Source organism: Hordeum vulgare, chromosome 4H, assembly GCF_904849725.1.
Source record: "Hordeum vulgare subsp. vulgare chromosome 4H, MorexV3_pseudomolecules_assembly, whole genome shotgun sequence".
NCBI lineage: Eukaryota > Viridiplantae > Streptophyta > Magnoliopsida > Poales > Poaceae > Hordeum > Hordeum vulgare.
In genome coordinates, this window is record NC_058521.1 from 491,273,973 (window position 1) to 491,297,172 (window position 23,200).

The 23,200-nt window shown below is 45.0% G+C and overlaps 1 protein-coding gene across 1 annotated transcript; it reads right to left on the reverse strand.

The window, feature by feature from the left end:
* Positions 1–17,970: 17,970 nt before the first annotated feature.
* LOC123446674 (transcription factor bHLH30-like) lies at positions 17,971–21,384 on the reverse strand. Its single transcript, XM_045123234.1, has 2 exons — positions 20,282–21,384; positions 17,971–18,970 (listed from the first exon to the last, which is right to left on the reverse strand). The coding sequence occupies exons 1-2, from the start codon at positions 20,960–20,962 to the stop codon at positions 18,443–18,445; spliced, it is 1,209 nt and encodes a 402-aa protein (XP_044979169.1). The 5' UTR covers positions 20,963–21,384; the 3' UTR covers positions 17,971–18,442.
* Positions 21,385–23,200: the final 1,816 nt, after the last annotated feature.

Sequence of the window (23,200 nt, forward strand, 5' to 3'; positions counted from 1 at the left end):
GTTTCTTGCACATGCTACGTGGGTGAAATGATGATACCTTGCCAACTTGGAACCTTTTCAGAGTTCATTTCAAATGCTTTTCAATTTCATAGTCTTATAGCTCAAAATAATCAGTAAATGCATGAAAAATAACAAATGAAGTCAGAAAGGGTTGTATATTGATGATGTGGCTATGAATGGTGCATTTTGAACACATAAAAACAAGGGGGTTCAAATAAGTTCAAAAAAATTGAAATCCCTTTGTAACAGACGAGTTTCCGTATGAAACCATGATACTTCGAAGGAGATTGTCTGTTTTGTCCACGAAGTGCATCTAGTTTTTGTCGTAAGCCTCTCTACTTTCTTGCACATGCTATGTGGGTGAAATGATGATACCATGCCAACTTGGAACCTTTTGAGAGTTCATTTCAAATGCTTTTCAATTTCATGGTCTTATAGCTCAAAATAATCAGTAAATGCATGAAAAATAACAAATGAAGTCAGAAAGGGTTGTAAATTGATGATGTGGCTTTGAATGGTGCATTCGGAACACAAAAAAACAAGGGGGTTCAAATAAGTTCAAAAAAATTGAAATCCCTTTGTATCAGGCGAGTTTCTGTATGAAACCTTGATACATCGAAGGAGATTGTCCGTTTTGTACACGAAGTGCATCCAGTTTTTGTTGTAAGCCTCTCTACTTTCTTGCACATGCTATGTGGAGGAAATGATGATACCATGCCAACTTGGAACCTTTTCAGATTTCATTTCAAATGCTTTTCAATTTCATGGTCTTATAGCTCAAAATAATCAGTAAATGCATGAAAAATAACAAATGAAGTCAGAAAGGGTTGTAAATTGATGATGTGGCTTTGAATGGTGGATTTTAACACAGAAAAACAAGGGGGGTCAAATAAGTTCCAAAAAATTGAAATCCCTTTGTAACAGAAGAGTTTCCGTATGAAACCGTGATACTTCGAAGGAGATTGTCTGTTTTGTACACGAAGTGCATCCACTTTTTGCCGTAAGCCTCTCTACTTTCTTCCACATGCTATGTGGGTCAAATGATGTTACCATGCCAACTTGGAACCTTTTCAGAGTTCATTTCAAATGCTTTTCAATTTCATGGTCTTATAGCTCAAAATAATCAGTAAATGCATGAAAAATAAAAAATGAAGTCAGAAAGGGTTGTAAATTGATTATGTGGCTTTGAATGGTGCATTCTGAACACACAAAAATTAGGGGGTTCAAATAAGTTCAAAAAAATTGAAATCCCTTTGTAACAGACGAGTTTTCGAATGAAACCCTGATACTTCGAAGGAGATTGTTTTGTTTTGTACACGAAGTGCATCCAGTTTTTGCCGTAAGTCCATCTACTTTCATGCACATGATATGTGGGTGAAATGATGATACCATGCCAACTTGGAACCTTTTCAGAGTTCATTTCAAATGCTTTTCAATTTCATGGTCTTATAAGTTCAAAATAATCACTAAATGCATGAAAAAGAACAAATGAAGTCAGAAAGGGTTGTAAATTGATGATGTGGCTTTGAATGGTGCATTTTGAACACACAAAAACAAGGGGGTTCAAATAAGTTCAAAAAAATTGAAATCCCTTTGTAACACACGAGTTTCCGTATGAAACCCTGATACTTCGAAGGAGATTGTCCGTTTTGTACACGAAGTGCATCCAGTTTTTGCCGTAAGCCTCTGTACTTTCTTCCATATGCTATGTGGGTGAAATGATGATACCATGCCAACTTGGAACCTTTTCAGAGTTCATTTCAAATGCTATTCAATTTCATGGTCTTATAGCTCAAAATAATCAATAAATGCATGAAAAAGAACAAATGAAGTCACAAAGGGTTGTAAATTGATGATGTGGCTTTGAATGGTGCATTTTGAACACACAAAAACAAGGGGGGTCAAATCAGTTCAAAAAAATTGAAATCCCTTTGTAACAGACGAGTTTTCGTATGAAACCCTGTACTTCGAAGGAGATTGTCCGTCTTGTACACGAAGTGCATCCAGTTTTTGCCGTAAGCCTCTCTACTTTCTTGCACATGCTATGTGGGTGAAATGATCATACCATGCCAACTTGGAACCTTTTTAGAGTTCATTTCAAGTGCTTTTCAATTTCATGGTCTTATAGCTCAAAATAATCAGCAAATGTAAGAAAAATAACAAATGAAGTCAGAAAGGGTTGTAAATTGATGATGTGGCTTTGAATGGTGCATTTTGAACACACAAAAACAAGGGGGTTCAAATAAGTGCAAAAAAATTGAAATCCCTTTGTAAGAGACGAGTTTCCGTATGAAACCTTGATACTTCGAAGGAGATTGTCCGTTTTGTACACGAAGTGCATCCGGTTTTTGCCGTAAGCCTCTCTACTTTCTTGCACATGCTATGTGGGTGAAATGATGATACCATGCCAACTTGGAACCTTTTCAGAGTTCATTTAATATGCTTTTCAATTTCATGGTCTTATAGCTCAAAATAATCAGTAAATGCATGAAAAAGAACAAATGAAGTCACAAAGGGTTGTAAATTGATGATGTGGCTTTGAATGGTGCATTTTGAACACACAAAAACAAGGGAGTTCAAATAAGTTAAAAAAATTGAAATCCCTTTGTAACAGACGAGCTTCCCTATGAAACCCTGACACTTCGAAGGAGATTGTCTGTTTTGTACACAAAGTGCATCCAGTTTTTGCCGTAAGCCTCTCTACTTTCTTGCACATGCTATGTGGGTGAAATGATGATACCATGCCAACTTGGAACCTTTTCAGAGTTTATTTCAAATGCTTTTCAATTTTATGGTCTTATAGCTCAAAATAATCAGTAAATGCATGAAAAATAACAAATGAAGTCAGAAAGGGTTGAAATTGATGATCTGGCTTTGAATGGTGCATTCTGAACACAAAAAAACAAGGGCGTTCAAATAAGTTCAAAGAAATTGAAATCCCTTTGTAACACACGAGTTTCCGTATGAAGCCGTGATACTTCGAAGGAGATTGTCCGTTTCGTACACGAAGTGCATCCAGTTTTTGTCGTAAGCCTCTGTACTTTCTTGCTCATGCTATGTGGGTGAAATGATGATACCATGACAATTTGGAACCTTTTCAGAGTTCATTTCAAATGCTTTTCAATTTCATGGTCTTATAGCTCAAAATAATTAGTAAATGCATGAAAAATAACAAATCAAGTCAGAAAGGGTTGTAAATTGATGATGTGGCTTTGAATGGTGCATTTTGAACACAGAAAAACAAAGGGGTTCAAATAAGTTCAAAAAAATTGAAATCCCTTTGTAACAGACGAGTTTCGGTATGAAACCCTGATACTTCGAAGGAGATTGTCTGTTTTGTACACGAAGTACATCCAGTTTTTGCCGTAAGCCTCTCTACTTTCTTGCACATGCTATGTGGGTGAAATGATGACACCACGCCAACTTGGAACCTTTTCAGAGTTCATTTCAAATGCTTTTCAATTTCATGGTCTTATAGCTCAAAATAATCAGTAAATGCATGAAAAATAACAAATGAAGTCAGAAAGGTTTGTAAAGTGATGGTGTGGCTTTGAATGGTGCATTTTGAACACAGAAAAACAAGGGGGTTCAAATAAGTTCAAAAAAAATTGAAATCCCTTTGTAACAGACGAGTTTCCGTATGAAACCCACATACTTCGAAGGAGATTGTGTGTTTTGTACACGAAGTGCATCCAGCTTTTGCCGTAAGCCTCTCTACTTTTTTGCACATGCTATGTGGGTGAAATGATGATACCATGCCAACTTGGAACCTTTTGAGAGATCATTTCAAATGCTTTTCAATTTCATGATCTTATAGCTCAAAATAATTAGTAAATGCATGAAAAATAACTAATGAAGTCAGAAAGCGTTGTAAATTGATGATGTGGCTTTGAATGGTGCATTTTGAACACAGAAATACAAGGGGGGTTGAAATTAGTTCAAAAAAATTGAAGTCCCTTTGTAACAGATGAGTTTCCGTATGAAACCCTGATACTTCGAAGGAGATTGTCTGTTTTGTACACAAAGTGCATCCATTTTTTGCCGTAAGCCTCTCTACTTTCTTGCACATGCTATGTGGGTGAAATGATGATACCATGCCAACTTGGAACCTTTTCAAAGTTCATTTCAAATGCTTTTCAATTTCATGGTCTTATAGCTCAAAATAATCAGTAAATCCATGAAAAATAACAAATGAAGTCAGAAAGGGTTGTAAATTGATGATGTGGATTTGAATGGTGCATTTTGAACACATTAAAACAAGGGGGTGCAAATAAGTTCAAAAATATGAAATCCCTTTGTAACAGACGAGTTTCCGTATGAAACCGTGATACTTCGATGGAGATTGTCTGTTTTGTACACGAAGTGCATCCAGTTTTGTCGTAAGCCTCTCTACTTTCTTGCACATGCTATGTGGGCGAAATGATGATACCATGCCAGCTTGGAACCTTTTCAGAGTTCATTTCAAATGCTTTTCAATTTCATGGTCTTATAGCTCTAAATTATCAGTAAATGCATGAAAAATAACAAATGAAGTCAGAAAGGGTTGTAAATTGATGACGTGGCTTTGAATGGTGCATTTTGAACACAGAAAAACAAGGGGGTTGAAATAATTTCAAAAAAATTGAAATCCCTTTGTAACAGACGAGTTTCCGTATGAAACCGTGATACTTCGAAGGAGATTGTCCGTTTTGTACACGAAGTGCATCCAGTTTTTGCCGTAAGCCTCTCTACTTTCTTGCACATGCTATGTGGGTGAAATGATGATACCATGGCAACTTGGAACCTTTTCAGAGTTCATTTGAAATGCTTTTCAATTTCATGATCTTATAGCTCAAAATAATCAGTAAATGCATGAAAAATTACAAATGAAGTCAGAAAGGGTTGTAAATTGATGATGTGGCTTTGAATGGTGCATTTTGAACACAGGAAAACAAGGGGGTTCAAATAAGTTCAAAAAAATTGAAAATCCTTTGTAACAAACGAGTTTCCGTATGAAACCCTGATACTTCGAAGGAGATTGTCCGTTTTGTACACGAAGTGCATCCAGTTTTTTCCGTAAGCCTCTCTACTATCTTGCACATGCTATGTGGGTGAAATGATGATACCATGCCAACTTGGAACCTTTTCAGAGTTCATTTCAAATGCTTTTCAATTTCATGGTCTTATAGCTCAAAATAATCAGTAAATGCATGAAAAATAACAAATGGAGTTAGAAAGGGTTGTAAATTGATGATGTGGCTTTGAATGGTGCATTTTGAACACAGAAAAACAAGGGGGTTCAAATAAGTTCAAAAAAATTGAAATCCCTTTGTAACAGACGAGTTTCCGTATGAAACCTTGATACTTCGAAGGAGATTGTCTGTTTTGTACACAAAGTGCATCCAGTTTTTGCTGTAAGCCTCTCTACTTGCTTGCACATGCTACGTGGGTGAAATGATGATACCATGCCAACTTGGAACCTTTTCAGAGTTCATTTCAAATGCTTTTCAATTTCATGGTCTTATAGTTCAAAATAATCAGTAAATGCATGAAAAATAACAAATGAAGTTAGAAAAAAAATAAAATAAAATAAATAAGTAATTCGAAACAAAATAATATAAACTTTAATAAAATAGATAAGTTGAAACAAAAAAAGTTTAATAACACAAATAAAATTTGTGAAACTAAAATTATCAAAGTATTTTCTGTTCAAAACATTATAAGCAACTTCTAGAATTATTGAAACTAAAATTATATAAAATTCATGCAACTAAAATTATCAAAGTATTTTCTGTTCAAAATCATTAAAAGCAAAAAGAAATTTCATAAAGAAATTTTTTTGTTAGAAACTTTAATAGTAAAAAGAATTATCATAAAATAAAATTAATAAGTGATTATAAACAAAATTAAATAAAATAAATAAGTATTTTGTTGTAAGTAGAAACAAAACAAAATAGATAAAGCAAAAGAGAAAACAAAAAAACTGGGAAAAAATAAAAAAATTGCCACCAACTTGGCCACCACGGCGTGAATACGACTAGAAACCCATCCATGGGCCAGGATTCAGGCCCGCAGTAGGCCCAGAAGGCCCATCAGGCAAAGCAGTAGCAAGTAGGCCCATAAGCCTGCAGTGGAGAGGAGATCGAGAGGGGTGCGGCACTGGGGCTTATAAACCACTGCGCGCCCCTCTCAACTAGCGAGGTGGGACTAAACTTTGGCCGCGACGCGGGCTGCTTTTGGTCCCGGTTGGTGGCACCAACCGGGACTAAAGGGGGTGCATTGGTACCGGTTCGTGGCACCAACCGGGACCAAAGGCCGCCGCTTCCCGTCCTTTGGGCTCCTGAAAAGTGACCTTTAGTCCTCGTTGGTGCCACCAACCGGGACCAAAGGCCGCCGCTTCCCGCCCTTTGGGATTCTGAAAGTGACCTTTGGTCTCGGTTGGTGGCACCAATCGGGACTAAAGGGGGCATTGGTACCGGTTGGTGGCACCAACCGGTACCAATGGCTTTGCTATATAAGCCAGCAGTTGTGAAAATTTCGTCAGTTCTTCGATCCCTCCGACGACGCCGCCTGGGTGCCCGAGCTCGTCGTGCCTCTACCGCCCCCGACCACGCCGTTGTTGCCCGGCCCGACCACATTGTCGTCGCCCCTACCCCCCAACCACGCCGCGCGCCCTTGCCGTGCCTCTACCGCGCCCCTACCCGCTCCGTCGACGTCGTCGCCGCCCTTTGCCCCGTCGATCGCCATCGCCCCTGCCCCGACCACGCCGCCGTCGCCCCTGCCCCGACCATACCACCGTCGCCGCCCTCTACACCGACGCCGGCGCCGTGCCTCTGCCCTTGCCCCGACCACGCCGCACCTCTCCTTGGTCAGGCCGACGCATGCGCCGTGCCTCTGCCTCTGCCCCTATCCTCTCCTTTGTTTTTTAGATTATATGATGTTTTTTCCAGATTATGTGTATATGTGTGAGCATATGTATGTGTGTATATCTGATTATATGTCCTTTTTCAGATTTTTTGTTCATATAAATGATGATTTGTTTTTTGCATTTTTATAAATATATATATATGTATGTATGTTCTGTGTGCATATAAAAGTTAGATTTTTAGTACATTTGGGTACATTTTAGGTTAGTTTTATCTATATATGTTCTCTGATTTAGTACATTTTAGGTTAGTTTCATTTTCATAAAAGTTTTATATATTTAGGAAAAGAAGGAAGAGAAGGAAGAAGGAAGAAGAAGAAAAAGTTTTATATATGCAAAAGTTACATTTTTAGAAAAGTATTATATATAGCTAGGAAGATAACGAAGAAGAAGAAAAAAAATGAGAGGAGAAAAAGGAAAATAAGAAGAGGAAGAAAGGAGAAGAAGAGGAGAGGAAGAAGAGGAGAAATAAATAAGAAGAGGAAAAAAGAAGAAAAAGAAGAGGAGAAGAAGAAAGGAATAGTTTCTATTTTTTTCTTCTTTCTCCTCTATTCCTTTCTTCTTCTCCTTTTTTTTCTTCTTTTTTTTTCTTCGATTGCTTCTCTTCTATTCCTTTCTTTTTCTCCTCTTTTTATTTCTTGTTTTGTCTTCTTATTTTTTATCGGGTATGTCGTTGTCGATATACCCCCTCCTGATCGAACTTCAACACGAGGGGGGGTACCGATATACCCCCTCCCCGATAACATTATTCTCCCATGTATATGTATGTCGCGTCGTTGTCGATATAACCCCCTCCCGGATAACTTCGACATGAGGGGCGGTCGATATATATACCCACTCTCGACCGTGATAACTTATACCACGGGAGCACCCCCCTCGGCCCTCTCGCTCGACCAAAACTCTCGAGGACACCCAAACCCTAGAGAAAAATCGATATTGGTCTCCTACCCCCTCCCACCGCGCCCCTACCTGACAAACTCTCTCGAGGCCACCCAAATTTACCAAGTTACAAGAGCGTTGTCGTCGAGGCCACCCCAAACCCTTGAAGCGTTGTGTCGAGGCCACCCCAAACCCTTGAAGCGTTGTCTAGGCCACCCCAAACCCTAGAGAAGCAGCATCGAGGCCACTAACATGATTCCTTATTGTGATTAGCTAGCTAGTTCTACGTTTGCCACTAATATATATCCATCTGTACCATGTTTGAATAATAATTGACATGTTGTAAATATTTGCAGAAACTATGGATCACTCCTGAGATGAAGAAACAAAAGCGATGTTGGGGGAGATAATCGCACAAGGAAGTGATGTCATTGCGTCGTTTCTCTATGACACCGATGGTCAGGAAGTACCGGGTGAAGAAGAGGGCTATGTTCATGATTGCTCCGGTGACCCATTAATGCCGGTACAAGAAGAGGGCTATGTTCATGATGGCTCCGGTGACCCAATGGAGGTACAAGAAGGAGACCGTGATGACGGCTCCGGTGACCGAACTGAGTCCGGCCAGGTATATTCATTGATGCATTCATTGTTTTCATATGTACACATATTAATTAACTCTCGTCTTTCTTTTTTTTCTCTAGCCCTCCGGATCGAGCTCAACTTCGGTAAAGAAACGAGGGCCAAAGACAAAGTTGCGCTCGGATGAAAGGTTTGAGATCACAGCAATCGCGCGCGATGGCAAGCTGATTGAACCCATCCGGACAAGGGTTGCATTTCGTGCTCAGTGCGGGGTTCTTGTTAGGCACAAGACCCCGATCAGTATCCAGCAATGGTTAAAGCCAAAGAAGGAAGACCCTGAGGTGCCGATGTCTTATGCCTCCGATATGCAGAAAGAAGATCTTTGGACAACGCTTAAGGCAAATTTCACCCTACCGCCGGAGGAGGATCCAGAGAAGCCAGTTAAAGAGGAATTGATCAAGTCTCATGCTCTTAAGAAGATGGCAGAACTATTCAGGAGGTGGAAGAATGAGCTGAAAACGTTTGTCGACAAAGAAGAGACACCAGAATTCACCGGCCGGTTTGAGAAGATCAGAGATCAATGGCCCGCATTTGTGGCCCACAAGAAATCGGAAAAGAGTAAGAAGATGTCAGCGACAAACAAGAAAAATGTTGCGAAGAAGAAGCATCACCATCGCACGGGGTCAGGTGGTTACCTCAAAGCCCGACCTTTGTGGGACAAGGCTGAGAATGACCTGATTGCTAAAGGGGTCGAACCAGAGACATTGAGATGGCCAGACCGTTACCGGACTTGGTTCTTCGGGGTTGGAGGAACCTTGGACCCTATATCAGGGAAGTGCGTTTGGACGGAAGAGCAACTGCGAATACCCGTCATGAAGCTTCGGCACTATATCGCCGCAGCACAGGAAGGGACGTTCGTTCCAGACAGAGAGAAGGATGAGCTCACAATGGCCCTCGGGAATCCTGAGCACCCTAGACGGACACGAGGCATGCTAGGCTCCCTTCCGTGGAACGCTGGGTTTTCGAACGCAGGGGGTTACAAAACCCAAGAGAGGAGGAAGAAAGTGAAGCATAGCCACCTGCAGGCACTGCACGAAAGGGTACAAGGGCTAGAGGAACGAGAAGCAGATCGCAGCAAATGACCTGCCGAAGCTTCCCCTGAAGCTACTCCGCCATCTCAGCGGAGAAGCAGTGTGGCTTCCACCGAGCAGACTCAGCAGCTGGAGCCTGTCTTCATGGCCTACCCCGTGGATGCTATCACAAAGTCTCAACATTGCCACCTTATGACGCGATGGATGACACTTAAAGTCAAGGCGGCTGTTGGCTCTGTTTTACCTAATGAACTTGGCTCAACCTACCACGGACAGCCGATTCCAGAAGGATATGCTAGGGTGATGGTGGATCAAATAACAGACGGATTTGAGGACCTTGAGCTTGAACACCCTACGGATGAAGGGGAGATTCGGTTGGGTTCTTCTCTGAAGACTACATGCCTATGGCGGAAGGAGCTCATCAACCTTCCGAACTGGACGCCTCCGCCTCCTCCGACGACGACGACGAGTCAAGGCACTCCGCCTCCTCCTCCGCCTCCTCTGGCGAGTGATCAGGGCACTCAGCCTCCTTCTCCGACGCGTGGCGACACTCCGCCTCCTTCTCCGCCTGCGCCGGCGCGCCCAAGCAGCCAGCTGCCTCATCCTTCTCCGCCTCGTCAACAAGGGCGAAAGAGACCCGCCGCCACTCCGGCTCCTCCGGCGCGTCGTCCTTCTGCTTCGCCTCGTAAGAAAGGAAAGACAGCCGCAGCCGCTCCTTCTGCTCCGGCGTCTAGCACTACAGCCAGAGGCAGGCAATACAGATACGGTCCTTCTCTGAAGACTCCATAGAAGTTACCATACGAGAGGAGCCAGGAGGAAATCACGAAGATTGTGGAAGCCGAAGTGAAGAACTTCTTTGAAGGGGTGAAAGCAAAAAAACATCCACCTCCGGAGGAGAAGATATATCCAGTAAAAGCAAAGTGTACTCTGGCTGCCCTGAAGAAACCACCAAAGTCTCCGACGAAAGGCAACTATGAGCGCATTATTACAAAGTCATTTATCGAAGCGCAGCGGTCGGGAAGTACTGTCAGTGATCAAAGGTTAGCAGAACGACGAGCTGGGAAAAAAGTTGCCCAGCTCGGCGAACAAGCGAACCAATCGTTCCCCCGGCTCAAGGTGTCTAGCGATATCGTCGCTAATCATCCGGGGATCTTGTTGCCCGGTACCAATCCTGCAGATTATGTGCCCGATGATGCACATTTTGATTTGTTGGAGGTGGACGAACACAAATATGTGTACGGGAAGCCTCTCGTCAAAGATGAAAGATCTCTAACAATGATGATGCGAAGATTCCATGATTGGTACATGAAAACTTGCAAAGAGTCTGGGGGTGTAATATTTTGACGCTGAGAGTTAGAAAAGAGCATGACCTCGTTGGACTTGAACTGTTGATGGTTCCATTTGAGGAGTTCTTCCCGTTTTTCAATCTCCTGGCCCTCGATAAATTAATGATCACTTGCTACAACCTGTAAGTAGTACTACTTCTGTCATTAAGTGTCTATATATAGGTGAGCTCTTTCATTGCATGTATTTTTAATTATCCTCACTATATTATATGCAGATTGAAGATCGTCGAATTGAAGAAAAGACAAATCGGTGATATTGGGTTCATTAACACAAATCTCGTAGATGCATTTATGATTAAATCTCAGGCCAAAGATACCGAGGCCAACCTGCTACAATCGTTTGTATTGAATCAAAACAAAGCTATAATACTCTTCCCTTACGAATTCCAGTGAGTGTTACTGTCTTCTGCATATTCGGTTTCCCTTATTAGTCAATGTTATAGTAATGTAATTGATGAGTTATGCATGCGTGCGCAGCTTCCACTATATTCTCCTAGAGATTAAGCTTGAGCAGGGATTAGTAACCGTCTTAGACTCGAGACAAAAAGATCCCAACGAGTATGCGGACATGACTGAAATTCTAGAGAAGTAAGTTAAATCGATCATTATCACACCATATCGGCAACTTTGTTCATTTCCTGATATCAAGTAATTGTTTTCTTTGTCTGACAGGGTTTGGAAAAAATTCACCGCAAAAACTCCGGGACTGCCGAAGAAGCTGCAATTTAGACACCCGAAAGTAAGTACTATAGTAGCATGTTCCACGCATCTCCTAGTGATTCAAGCGCTAGTTTCATCAATACCATTTAGCATGCTTGCTAACTATCAGTTTGATTGACCTCTATTTCTTGTAAAGTGGTTGTGGCAGGAACCAGGGAATGATTATTGTGGATACTACATTTGCGAGTCCATCCACCACACGACATGTGAGCGGGCTACTCTGACAAACAATATGACGTGCGTAAATAATAATATTCACAATTTTATTTTATTACCATCATTTGTGTTCAGTTTCACTTATTCATATATATGTATTGACCCCCTTCTTCAAATTAGATATATCGGATGCAGAATGAACTCCTACCAGCAGATCGTATGCGAGGAATTCAAGAGGAATTGGCGGCATTCTTTCTTGACCACGTGATCGCTATAGACGGAGAATACCATGTGAACCCTAATGAGTTGAATTTTAATTAGGAGATTATATTGTAAGAGATAATTATATTGTATATATGTAGCCAGTAGCGTCGGATAGATATACGAGAACTTGTTGTTCGACCAATCTCTCAGAGAAGGAGAGATGGTCGATATCACTTCTCTTTGTATGCATATGTTCATGACGATCTTCTGTTTCCTTCATTTGCTTACTAGCTAGCGTGTCTAGTCCTCTCTATACATATAGTATTCAGCGTCGACCAAGCACGGAGATAAGAGAGGACACTTCTCTCTATTCATTAGCTAGCTAACACAATATATGAAACACCTAAATTAACCCCCCAAAACCGCCTAACCCCCCCTCCCTTTCAAAAAAAACCCATCACGTGAAATGCTGACGCGTGGATGCCTTTTGGTCCCAGTTGGTGTCACCAACCGGAACTAAAGGCCCCCCTGCCCAGGCTCGCCGCAACGGCCACGTGGAGGCCCATCTGTCCCGGTTGGTGTAAGAACCGGGACTAAAGGCCAAGGGCATTAGTAACGACCTTTTAGTCCCGGTTCCGAAACCGGGACAGAAGGCCCTTACGAACCGGGACAAAAGGCCCTTTTTCTACTAGTGAGGGATGATAGACTACTCATATCAATAAGGAATTCCTTCTTTTCCGGGAGCCCATTCGAACAGAACTCCCAGGTTAAGCGTGCTTGGCTTGGAGTAGTTGTAGGATGGGTGACCGACCGGGAAGTTGATCCCGGGTGCACATGAGTGAGGACAAAGTGCGTAGAAAAAACTAGTATTGATATGTGGGGCAGTTGATCCCGGGTGCGCATGAGTGAGGACAAAGTGCCTAGAAAAAACTAGTATTGATATGTGGGGCAGTGCGTAAAAAAACTAGTATTGATATGTGGGGCCAGTCTAGATCCCGCCAAGAGTAACGACCGCCGGCGGGTGTGTCCGGGGTGTTACATTCATAGACAGCGGCAGGAGGCCCGTGAGTCTGAGAGGGAGAGAAAGAAAGAAAGGGCTTGTGCGTCCAAGGCAGCAGAAGAAGCTGGTGATGAAAAAGGAAAATATCCATGTTGGACTCAGTAGATTTATTTTATTGTTTCTTAATTTCTGCAAGTTGTATCTTTATTTCAGCAATGTGTATCTTAATTTCATCTACGTGTATCTCATTTTAACATGTTAATTTCAACAAGTTGCCTCGCTTTCCCGCCATTTTTTCCCCGCCTATAGCTTTACCGACATAGCCTGAGATATGGAGAATGGATCCAGGAGTAAGATGATGAAGTTTGATCCCGTAAAACTCAGCAGGCCCCTTAGGAAGCTGTGAATTGGGAACCCTAAATCTCGTAAGAGGAAGGGGACGAAGCATGCCCTCTCTTCCTTGTGTGGAGTGGGCAAGTTGTATTCGAGTGCCTCACCATTCGCAGAGGTTAATCTGGGGCATGTGGATGTTAGATCTGAAGCGGGAAGGTATCCTTGCGCTTCGAGGCCACTTAATTCCATATGGGCGACTGAACAACTTGCCGAGTCCCCCTGCAGGGGCCCTGAGGGCACGAGGAAGAACTTGGAGTACTTGACATGTCTCCGGGCTCTCTCGTTTGTTTCCCTTGGTGGTTGGAGAATGGGATGTGTTGTTCGTGACACGCCCAGCCTTTTCAATAGGCGCTTTCTCGACTAACCGGTGAAGTGCATTTCTATAAAAGACTGCTGGACTGTTTGCCTCCCAACGACACACAAGAATCGAGGGGTGTCATTAAATAATGAGTAGGAAAGTCGATATTGTGGGCCCTGTGACGCTTAAACACTAAGGAACATGCCGGTGGCCGAATTGACGTGATCTGAACATAAGAGGGGTGAAGAACTCGCCCCGCAAGCCGAAGACTTTGGGTACGAGAGGCTGCTAAAGAATCAAGACTACGACATTGGAGGCCAATTCGGCAGCTACTGAGGGAGTCCGGGACTAAGGGGTCCTCGGGCCGCCGGCCTATCTCTACAGGGTGGACTCATGGGCCGATCTATGGCTATCATCAAAGGGTCGCAGTATAAGACGACGCTGTGTTCAAGATGGAGACTTTCAAAGCCTTGGTGTGTGCTCTAAGTCAACATTACAATATCAACATGTTTATTCCTAGATGTTACCGACCATATGTATCCCTAGGTACACATTGTGTCTATATAAACCAGAGGGTATTAGTTCGTAGAGAACATCGACATAACCATCATGTAGGGTTTAGTTCAACTAATCTCGTGGTAGATTGATTGTGTAACCATCATACACTCATCAATATAATCGAGGAGGACATAGGGTTCTACCCCTTCAAGAGGACCCGAACCTGGGTAAATACCGTCCCCTCGTTTCCTGTTACACACTGATCCAAGATGCACATCTCGGGGTCCCCTATCCGATATTTGTCGGTTTTGACACCGACAACGACTGTGCAAGATTGACATCCAATCCTTTGCCGACAAAATTGCAAGTAGATTGTCGGGCTGGAAGGGGAAGCACCTGAACAAGCCTAGATCAAAGCAATGGTTAGGCTCCCGTTCTTGCAGCACCTAGGGAGTATGTCACCCTTTGGGAGGGCATCAACCAGGTTCACCTTACGCCGAACCAGAAGTCTACCATATCTTTGAACATGACTAACAATGATTCATACTCTTCGGCATCTGCCTATCCAAGCCAGTTCCATGACTCTCACCCTAGGTTTAAATCGTCCAAAAGCTGGTTCATGCGCGGTGATCCAAAATGCTACTGTAGTTATTTTCCTTCTCCGTCATGCATGGCATAATTATTACCGCATACATGCTTGCGTTCCGAGGATGGCCGCATGACACGAGGTGCTGGTTGTGCATTCAGGTGTCGGACTCCTGACTCACTTGCGCAAAGTTTGTGCCTTCTCTATTGTAGTCTAGAACCAGACGATCACCTAGACAAGTCAGGATCTTCCACTGTCCGTTTTTTTCCCTGAGACCGGTAGAGTTTCAAACTAGTGGCAGGCTCCTCTACACCAATTAGAACATTTGAAAGAGAGGAACATGCGATTTTTCATGGGCTATCACATGACTCACCATGAGATGGCAATACTATCAGGACCGGTCCATACATATTCGGGGCCCTCGGGCGAGAAAACAAAATGGGACCCTTGTGTACAAAACAAAATTCAGAATATATTGTATTTCGAGACCAATTTAATACATAGCATAGATTAATGGTCTTTAAACTAAAACCGCATCAGGTCTTGTTGTTTTTCCTAACACTTCTCGAAGAAAAGTCATCAATGACCACATGAGTATTTTTTTTCTTTTGTTTTTCTGGATCTAAGGAAGAAATATCGCAAAATGTATGCTATGTTGCTACCTGGCCGGGGCCCCTACCTCTCAGGGGCCCAGGGCGGGCGCCCCGTTGCCCCAGCCTATGGCCTGCCCTGAATACTAGAGACATGAAGCAATGTGAAATGGCATTCTTGGGCACTATGGCCACTATGGACATATTCAACAAAGGTCTGACAAAAACATACATCAAGCCACCGAAGCCCCCACTCACACCTATAAAACGCGATAATATGTAGTGCTCTCACTCCTCATATCTAAAATCGGTGTCGTCGTCGATCCATCCACATAACGTATCGGAACTAACAACCGGTTCAGCAGACCTAAAGCGTACACCACATGCACACATTTTAGAAGCCGCCATCATCATCGAACCGCTGACCCATCTTCAGGAGAGAAATCCGCATCATCCTTGCCAGTCCGACCATCTGTCAACGCCACCACGGTGCCCAACGGCGCCACCTCCCTGCGCTCGTCCATCCAGACACGAAGACTCTGTAAGATTTATCGTGCGTAGCACCTGCCTAACAGGCATGACAAAGCGTAGCCCTTGTCGGCCAGGCATGACCTGACATCTCCATCAAAGCTCCGTCCAGGACGAAGATGCTCCACCTCCTGCCTGTGTCTTCCAGCGCTGCTCCACAAACGATGCTCCCTAGAGAGGAACGACACCGCAATGCTGCCATCGTCCGATCTGGAAAACCATATCCTAGGGTTTCTCTTGGAGCAGCACGAGTGGATCGACAATAGTTACAGGACGAAGCCTTCATCAGCTGAACTCCTTTTCTAAAACAAAATGGCCACTATGGGCATGCGCTAAACGGAGTCTGTAATTATTAGTCCCTTTGGTTTTGCCACGTTTCCCTCCGAAAAAATGTGCAACCTTGTACTCCCTCCGTTCCTAAATATAAGTCTTTCTAGAGATTTCACTAGAGGACTACATACGGAGGAAATTGAGTGAATCTACACATTAAAGTATGTCTATATACATCCGTATGTAATTTTATAGTAAAACCTCTAAAAAGACCTATGTTTAGGAACGGAGGGAGTACATCATGTTCATCCATTTATTCTATATGAAAAGGCACAGTTCACCTTCCGATTACCAAAAAAGCAAAAAAAAAGTATGTCCCGCTACAACAAATTCACATGCATGTGTGGGCCAAAACATATGACCCCCCCCCCCCCCCACACACACACACCCATAGAGCTATGTTTAGGAACATGCATGTGTCGCCATATTGTATAATGGCAGTTTGCAAGGCAGTATTTTCCCTCAGTTCTGAGGATTGTCTTAAGTTAAACCCTTTTAAAGTTTGAATAAGTCTTTAGGATTTTTTGCAAATATCAATGCACATACAATATAAAATATATTTGACAATGAATCTAACGAAGCAAATTTTATGTTGTAGGTGTTGATATAGTCCTATATAAACTTGGTCAAACTTAATGAAGTTTCACGTAGGGCAAACTTGGAATTTCAATTATTCTGGAACGGAGGTAGTACAAAAGAAAAATGCTAAATGTGTTCATGCACCCATGTACTATGGCTGAGCACACAATACACCCACGATAAATGCAAATCTGACAAACTCAACCGTCACTCTCAAAACCACTAGAATCCTCCTCAAACCATTCCAAAGTGGTTTGACCAATTCAAAGCAAATTTATGTGTCTACCCCATCACCTCCACATCATAAAAAAAACTTAGGAATATCAGTAAATCTTGAAATGGAAATGTTCCAAATAGAGGCCAAAACTAATTTGGCGACAAGGAGTTGAGAATATATAGAAGAAAAATAGATACATTTTCACAAAATAAAAAAAAGTCAAAATTAAAATAGTTGATCCAAATTTAATTTTGTTAAATGTTTTTTTCTTTTGTAATTTCAAATCAGGCTTTTAAAAACTATTTCTTGGTGAGTTGAGATTTTAAAAGTGTTACTTTATCTTCTATTGTTTTTGAAAAATGATGCAGTTATTCCACACACACGCAAATGATGATGCCACATAGAGGCCAATCCATCTTAAACCACCTTTTTAGGACTCATATAAACCCATTTTAAGTGATGAAAACTACTGATTTGAAATGGTCTGAAGGGATTTAGATTCCTTGATGATTCAACAAGAAAATGATACTCACTTTGATTAATGAAAATGTGACATTTTGGATATTGACACAATCCTATAATATGTAGCTTCGACTAGTTTGAATTGCAATATAGGCAAAACAACCAACAAATAATAAGGACAAGCTGTATTGATAAATCTATGCATATGATTTCAAGTTTCAATCCAAGTATTTACGACAATACTGGTGATCAAAGTTTTGAATATTTCACATGAGACTTTGTCCAAAACATCACTTATTGTGAATTGGATGCATATAGAGTATATGTATAGACAATGATCATACATAACGTATATTGATGTCTAGTACACGAGTATGCCGATTTTAAGCTAAAACCATGATAGGTATTTTGGAAAGGAGGGAGGATAACCGTGTGAATATTGTTTCGAACAAACGAGCTAAATCATATTCAAGTCGATACTTACTCCCTTCGTTCCTAAATATAAGTCTTTTTAGAGATTTCACTAGGGGACTACATACGAAGTAAAATGAATGAATCTACATTTTAAAGTATGACTATATAAATCCATATATAGCCTTCTAATGAATTCTTTAAAAAGATTTATATTTAAAAACAGAGAGAGTACATGTCAAACCAGTTAATAAACATGCATACTAGCAGTACTGCTGGTTGAAAACGTCGGCAGCCTGACCAGTTGAATGTATATGGGTTTTAAAATGTGAAACTCCAGCAAGGAGTGAAAACCTTGTACTGACCGCCGGAGAGAGATCGATACACACACCACACTAACAAAAGAAACACTAGTATATAAATCAATGGGGAGAAACCTAAACGAGAAGAGGTGAAAAACAGTAACACTTTGGGGATCCATAACTAGCTAGTAACTAAGCTAGCTAGTTGCACGGTATTACTGTCATCAACTATGGGATACTGTGGTGCATGTACGTTGTGTTTTACTGTTGTTTCCTTCCGTTCCGTTTCGTTTGGTTTCGTTCCGTTTTGCACATCAGCTGATAGATAGATCATCACGTACGTACGTACGTACGGGGATGTTAATTAGCCTAGATGGACCTGTTCTCTAGGATGGCCGAGAGGCTGGTGGTGCGCTGCCGCTTGAGCCCGCCGCTGGCCGAGCCCCCGGAGTCCTCGGCGCCGGACGACGACGACGTGCGCTCCATGACCGCCCTGAGCGCCTCCTGGATGGACGCGACGGCGTGCTGCGGCGACATGGGCGCCTGCATGTTCCCACCGTCCTCGTCCTGCTGGTCGCCGTCGCACGCGACGCTGTCGTCCTCGGTGACGACGAGCACGTTCTTGACGCGGCCGCCGAGGGTGGTGATCTCGGCCTTGAGCGCCCGCAGGCGGAGCGCCTTGAGGGCGCGGATGAGGTCCGGCAGGAGGTCGGGGCGGTCGTCGCAGCAGAGCGAGGCGCGCACGAGCAGGCGGCCGTCCTCGTCGCTGGAGGCGTCGACGGTGAGCTCGTCGGCCTCGGTGGGGAGCGGGCACGCCTCCTCCCTGATCTCCGACGTCTGCCGCTTCAGCTCCTTGACATGCTGGATCACCTCCGCCAGCAGCGACGCCTTGTCCGTCTGCGCACCAAAACATTCATGCATGCATATGCATGGAGTAAATCACAAGGAAAGGGTACGCCCGCCCGCACGCGCGTGCGGCGGCGGGCGAGCTGCCAGTAGTAGTTGATTAGTAGTTAAAAACATGCATGATGGGAGGAGGATGCATGATGCATGGATGGGGGGAATGATGGACGGGGCGTACGCATGCAGGCGAAAAGGAGGGCTGGCTTCGTGCCGTGCCGTGGAATGCATGCCTCCGAGCCGACGAGCGTGGGACTCACTCGACCTCCCCTCCTCCTACTGGGAGAGGAGCACAAGCATAACAGCGCGTAATCAATACACAAAAAATTGGCTAGTGCATGGCTCGCTCGCCCGCCCTGCCGGCTGGTGGTGGTGCTCGCATGCACGCTTCCACAAGCGATCTGTGTTTCTTCCTTTTGGGGTTTAGTGGGGCACCAAACACCATCGATCGCCACTCTGCGCCCGCATTCTTTATACTTGTTCCGTTATCACGCACGCCAACATCCATTGCCCGTGGTCAAATCCTTCCTGGCTAGCTCGCTGGTGCAGTGCTCCTGGGGTTTATACGTGCAGCACTAGCCGGAGGATGCGTGCGTGTTATCTATAGACATTGCTACTAGTGGTATATGTGATTATAGGATGTCTTATCTACCATCGAGAAACCAAAAAGCTTTTGAACCGAACACTAGAAGAACAGTCAACAGATCAGTAACAATGGATGTACATTGCTGCCTTTTGACCGTAAAGACTTTGAGACCCAAATCTAAAACCGACTATTGCATAGGATAACTCGGATGGTTTGGAAGAGCGAGCTAGCTAGCAAAGGTATGCATGCAGAAGGATCTGGGTGCTAGAATTCTTGGGAGTAGGGCGGTAACCAGCAGCAGGATCTCGAGACAGTCGGCTTTCTCATCTTTGCTGCCGGCGCTCTGTGAGTGTGTGTACCTGACACTAGCTCGCGCGCTTGTCTCACCTTGGTCAGGCCATCGCCCAGCAGTAACCCTCGAGTCGCAAGCTTTTTGTTTCCTTCCTGGTCTCTCTTTTCCGCGTCAACTAGGCGGCTCGCCTCCCTCCCCTTGTCTCCTAGTAGCTCTCTCCTACCATAGAATATGCTGAAATGGAATGGCCGGGGAGCCAGCCAGCAATGGAGTGTTGGAGTTCGCGCGCATGCACACACATGTTTTGGGTTGGCTATATGCAGTGCACTGTGCAGAAAGAATTGCCGATATGCTAGAGCTGGAGATATTTGCATTGCATGCATGAATTTATATGCCAGGGTACGCTATTATGCAGCCAGAGAGCCAGTACCTTGGTTGTGTTGGGGAGGAGGCTGCGGAGGCGGGCGAGGTGCGAGTTGATGCGCTCGCGGCGGCGACGCTCGGCCTCGCTGTGGCTCTTGGACGCGGCCAGCGCCTTTGCGTCCATGATCTCCTGCGCGGTCATCCGGCCGAAGTCGCCGAACGGCGACGCCCCGAAGGGCGGCGGCATCATCATCCCGTGGACGGGGGATCCGTGGTGCCCCATGTAGAGCCCGGCGCCGAAGCCGAGCGGGTCGGACGAGGACGACGCGCCGCCCGAGTGGTCGTAGGCGAACTGGAGCGCGCGCCGGGCGTAGAAGTCGGCCAAGAAGGGCGGCGGCGGAGGAGGCTGTGGAGGCAGCGGCGGCAGCAACGGGAAGAAGGGGCCCTGGCCGCCGATGCCGAAGTTGTGGTGGTGGTGGATCGCGCCGTGGAGTGGCTCCTGCGGCGACAGCGACGGGGCCGGCGGCGGCCAGCACATGATCGGGGGCGGGCCCATGGTCGCACTCACGCTCCCCACGCTACTGCTCGCTTCAAACACCATGCCCCCTCCACCTTCTTGGCAGCCACCCAATTCTTGATCCACTAGCCCACTCGTGGCGCCGCCGCAAGCTCTGGCGTGGTGCTCCAGCTCCTCCTCCTCTTCGTCCAATAGAACCCCCACCTCTTCGCGGCGGTGGCGGCGGCCCATCGACCGACTGATCGGTCGATCCGGAGGAGCTAGCTAGCAACACGATCGAAGCCGTTTGTGCGGGATCGATCTAGTTCTGGTTCTAGTCTAGCTTATGGTGGCGTGGTGTAAGTTTGCGTGAGCGATCGAGTGAGATGGGTGCTTCTGCTGGTGTGTCTAGGGCTAGCTTTTGTATAGGGTGTGGCATGTGGCAGCATGATTCGACTTTCGGCCTTTTTGTCTTTCCCTTATGATCTTGCCCGAGCTCGCAAGAATTATGGCCACCTCCTCCTCCTCCTGATTCTCCTCTCTCTCTCTCTCTCTCACACACACACACATAGAGAGAGAAAGAAAGAGAGAAGAAGAGAAAAGGCCCCGGCCGGCTGGCCGTGGTCTCTAGACCTGACCTGACCTGACCTGGTAGTGTAACTTGGCTGCTACGCGTTTCGATGGCCTTGTGGGGGCAAAGGCTAGTAGGGTAACATAATAACTAGGCCGGAGCAATGGAGACAGGAGGAGAAAGGGTGTGTGGAAATGGAGCTGATGGACACCAGGCAAAAAGAGAGCAGGGAAAGAGGGCGAGCAAAAGATTGCATGGAAGGAGAGAGGGACGACATAGGAGAGTAGTAGTAGTATACCTTTGTACGTATGTGCCCTGCGCGCGTATGTCTAGTGTATGGGTCGGTCAAGGCCCATGTTCTGCAGCACCCCCCTTCACTTTACCAATCCACGCCTAGGCCTCCCGCCCGCCTCCCCGAGAGACACAATCATTGTGTGTGTCTTTGAATACACTCCTTCCCTCTGCCTCTCCCTCTGATTAGCACTTGTATACACACACACTAGAGCTAGCTAGTGTAATCAATCTTGTTACTAGTACCACCGTGGCCTAGACAAGGGCCGCGTGGGCGCAGGATTGAAGCAAACAGAGAATCCACGCGCCAACAGCCGCAGGCTAATGCACCACTCATCTCATCTGCGCGTCTAGCCAGCAACTGTGGTTATCGAGTTCAAATCTTAGCCCATGATTAAAGAGAGGAGGAGGCCATAGCTAATATACTCCATAGCTTGGCCAGCCAGGAGGACTGGACTGTACTGGACCGGACCGGAGGATGGGATGAGGAAACGGAATGAGATCCCCGGGCCGGCCGGCGCCATGATGCGTGCCAGGCCCCTGCGTCGGCGACACGATGATGCCGCCCGCTGGGCTAGTAATTCTCGGCGCGGAACGAGGCAACCCGACAAGCGGTGCAGCTTCCTACCCCCTGATGCCGCATTCCTCCCCTCCCCTTCCTCCCCTCCCCTTCCCGTCCGTCCCCGCAGGCGCGCGCAGGCCGGTGGTGGTGGTCTCGTACGTCGGCACAGTGCGGCCGGAGGAAGGCATCAGAGATGGATCGCGCGCGGCCAGAAGCCATCGACCTGCAGTGCACCAGCTCGCTCGTGGCCTCGGGCGACGTGCGTCATGCAACGTGATCGATCGGTCGACTCTCCAGTGGCAGCAGCTAGTAGGATCAATCGATCGAGCAAGGAACTAGTGCCGGTCCAGGCAAGAACGGCCGACGTGAGCTCATCATGCCATGGCTCCGCTGCATTAATTCCCTCCTCGTTTGAGCCCGCGCCCGCTCGCCTCTGTCTGTGTGCGTGCATGCTTCCCGCTTTGCACTGCCCCGCGCGCCTGCGTGCATTTATATTCCGCGTGTGTGTCGTCACGAAAAGGATCCGCCCGGCCATGGACGGACCACTGTACGACGTATAGAAACTTTGTTTATAGCTTGCATATATGTGTATAGCCAAGTATAAGTTCCACACATGATCGATGCTAGCTAGCTCCGACTTGGCTTAATTATCTATTGCTACTTGATGATTAGTAGAAGGAAAAGTTGACAAATGGTCAATATATAATCGGCTCCACCAAATAACAAACAGCTTGCGCGACGGTGATCTTATCCCTTTGTTTGTGGTTCTTAATCGGTATGTTGGACCCTTTTTTTTCACAGAAATGCATTTTTTATAGGAAAACGATTTGTTATGATATGTGAATCAAGTTCAAACGTGTGTGAACTGTGTTACACAATCTTTTCTGGCTTCTCATTTCGTATCCATTTTCACATTGTTTAAAGCGGGAACTAGAGGTCAAACACTCAATTATCGTGGAGCAACTCAGCTGATCATCATGATATAAAACAATAATGACAAACAAAGAATCATTATACACCACAGCAATATAGCCGTGGTTTGGCGGTCCAGCGGGTGGACATGGGC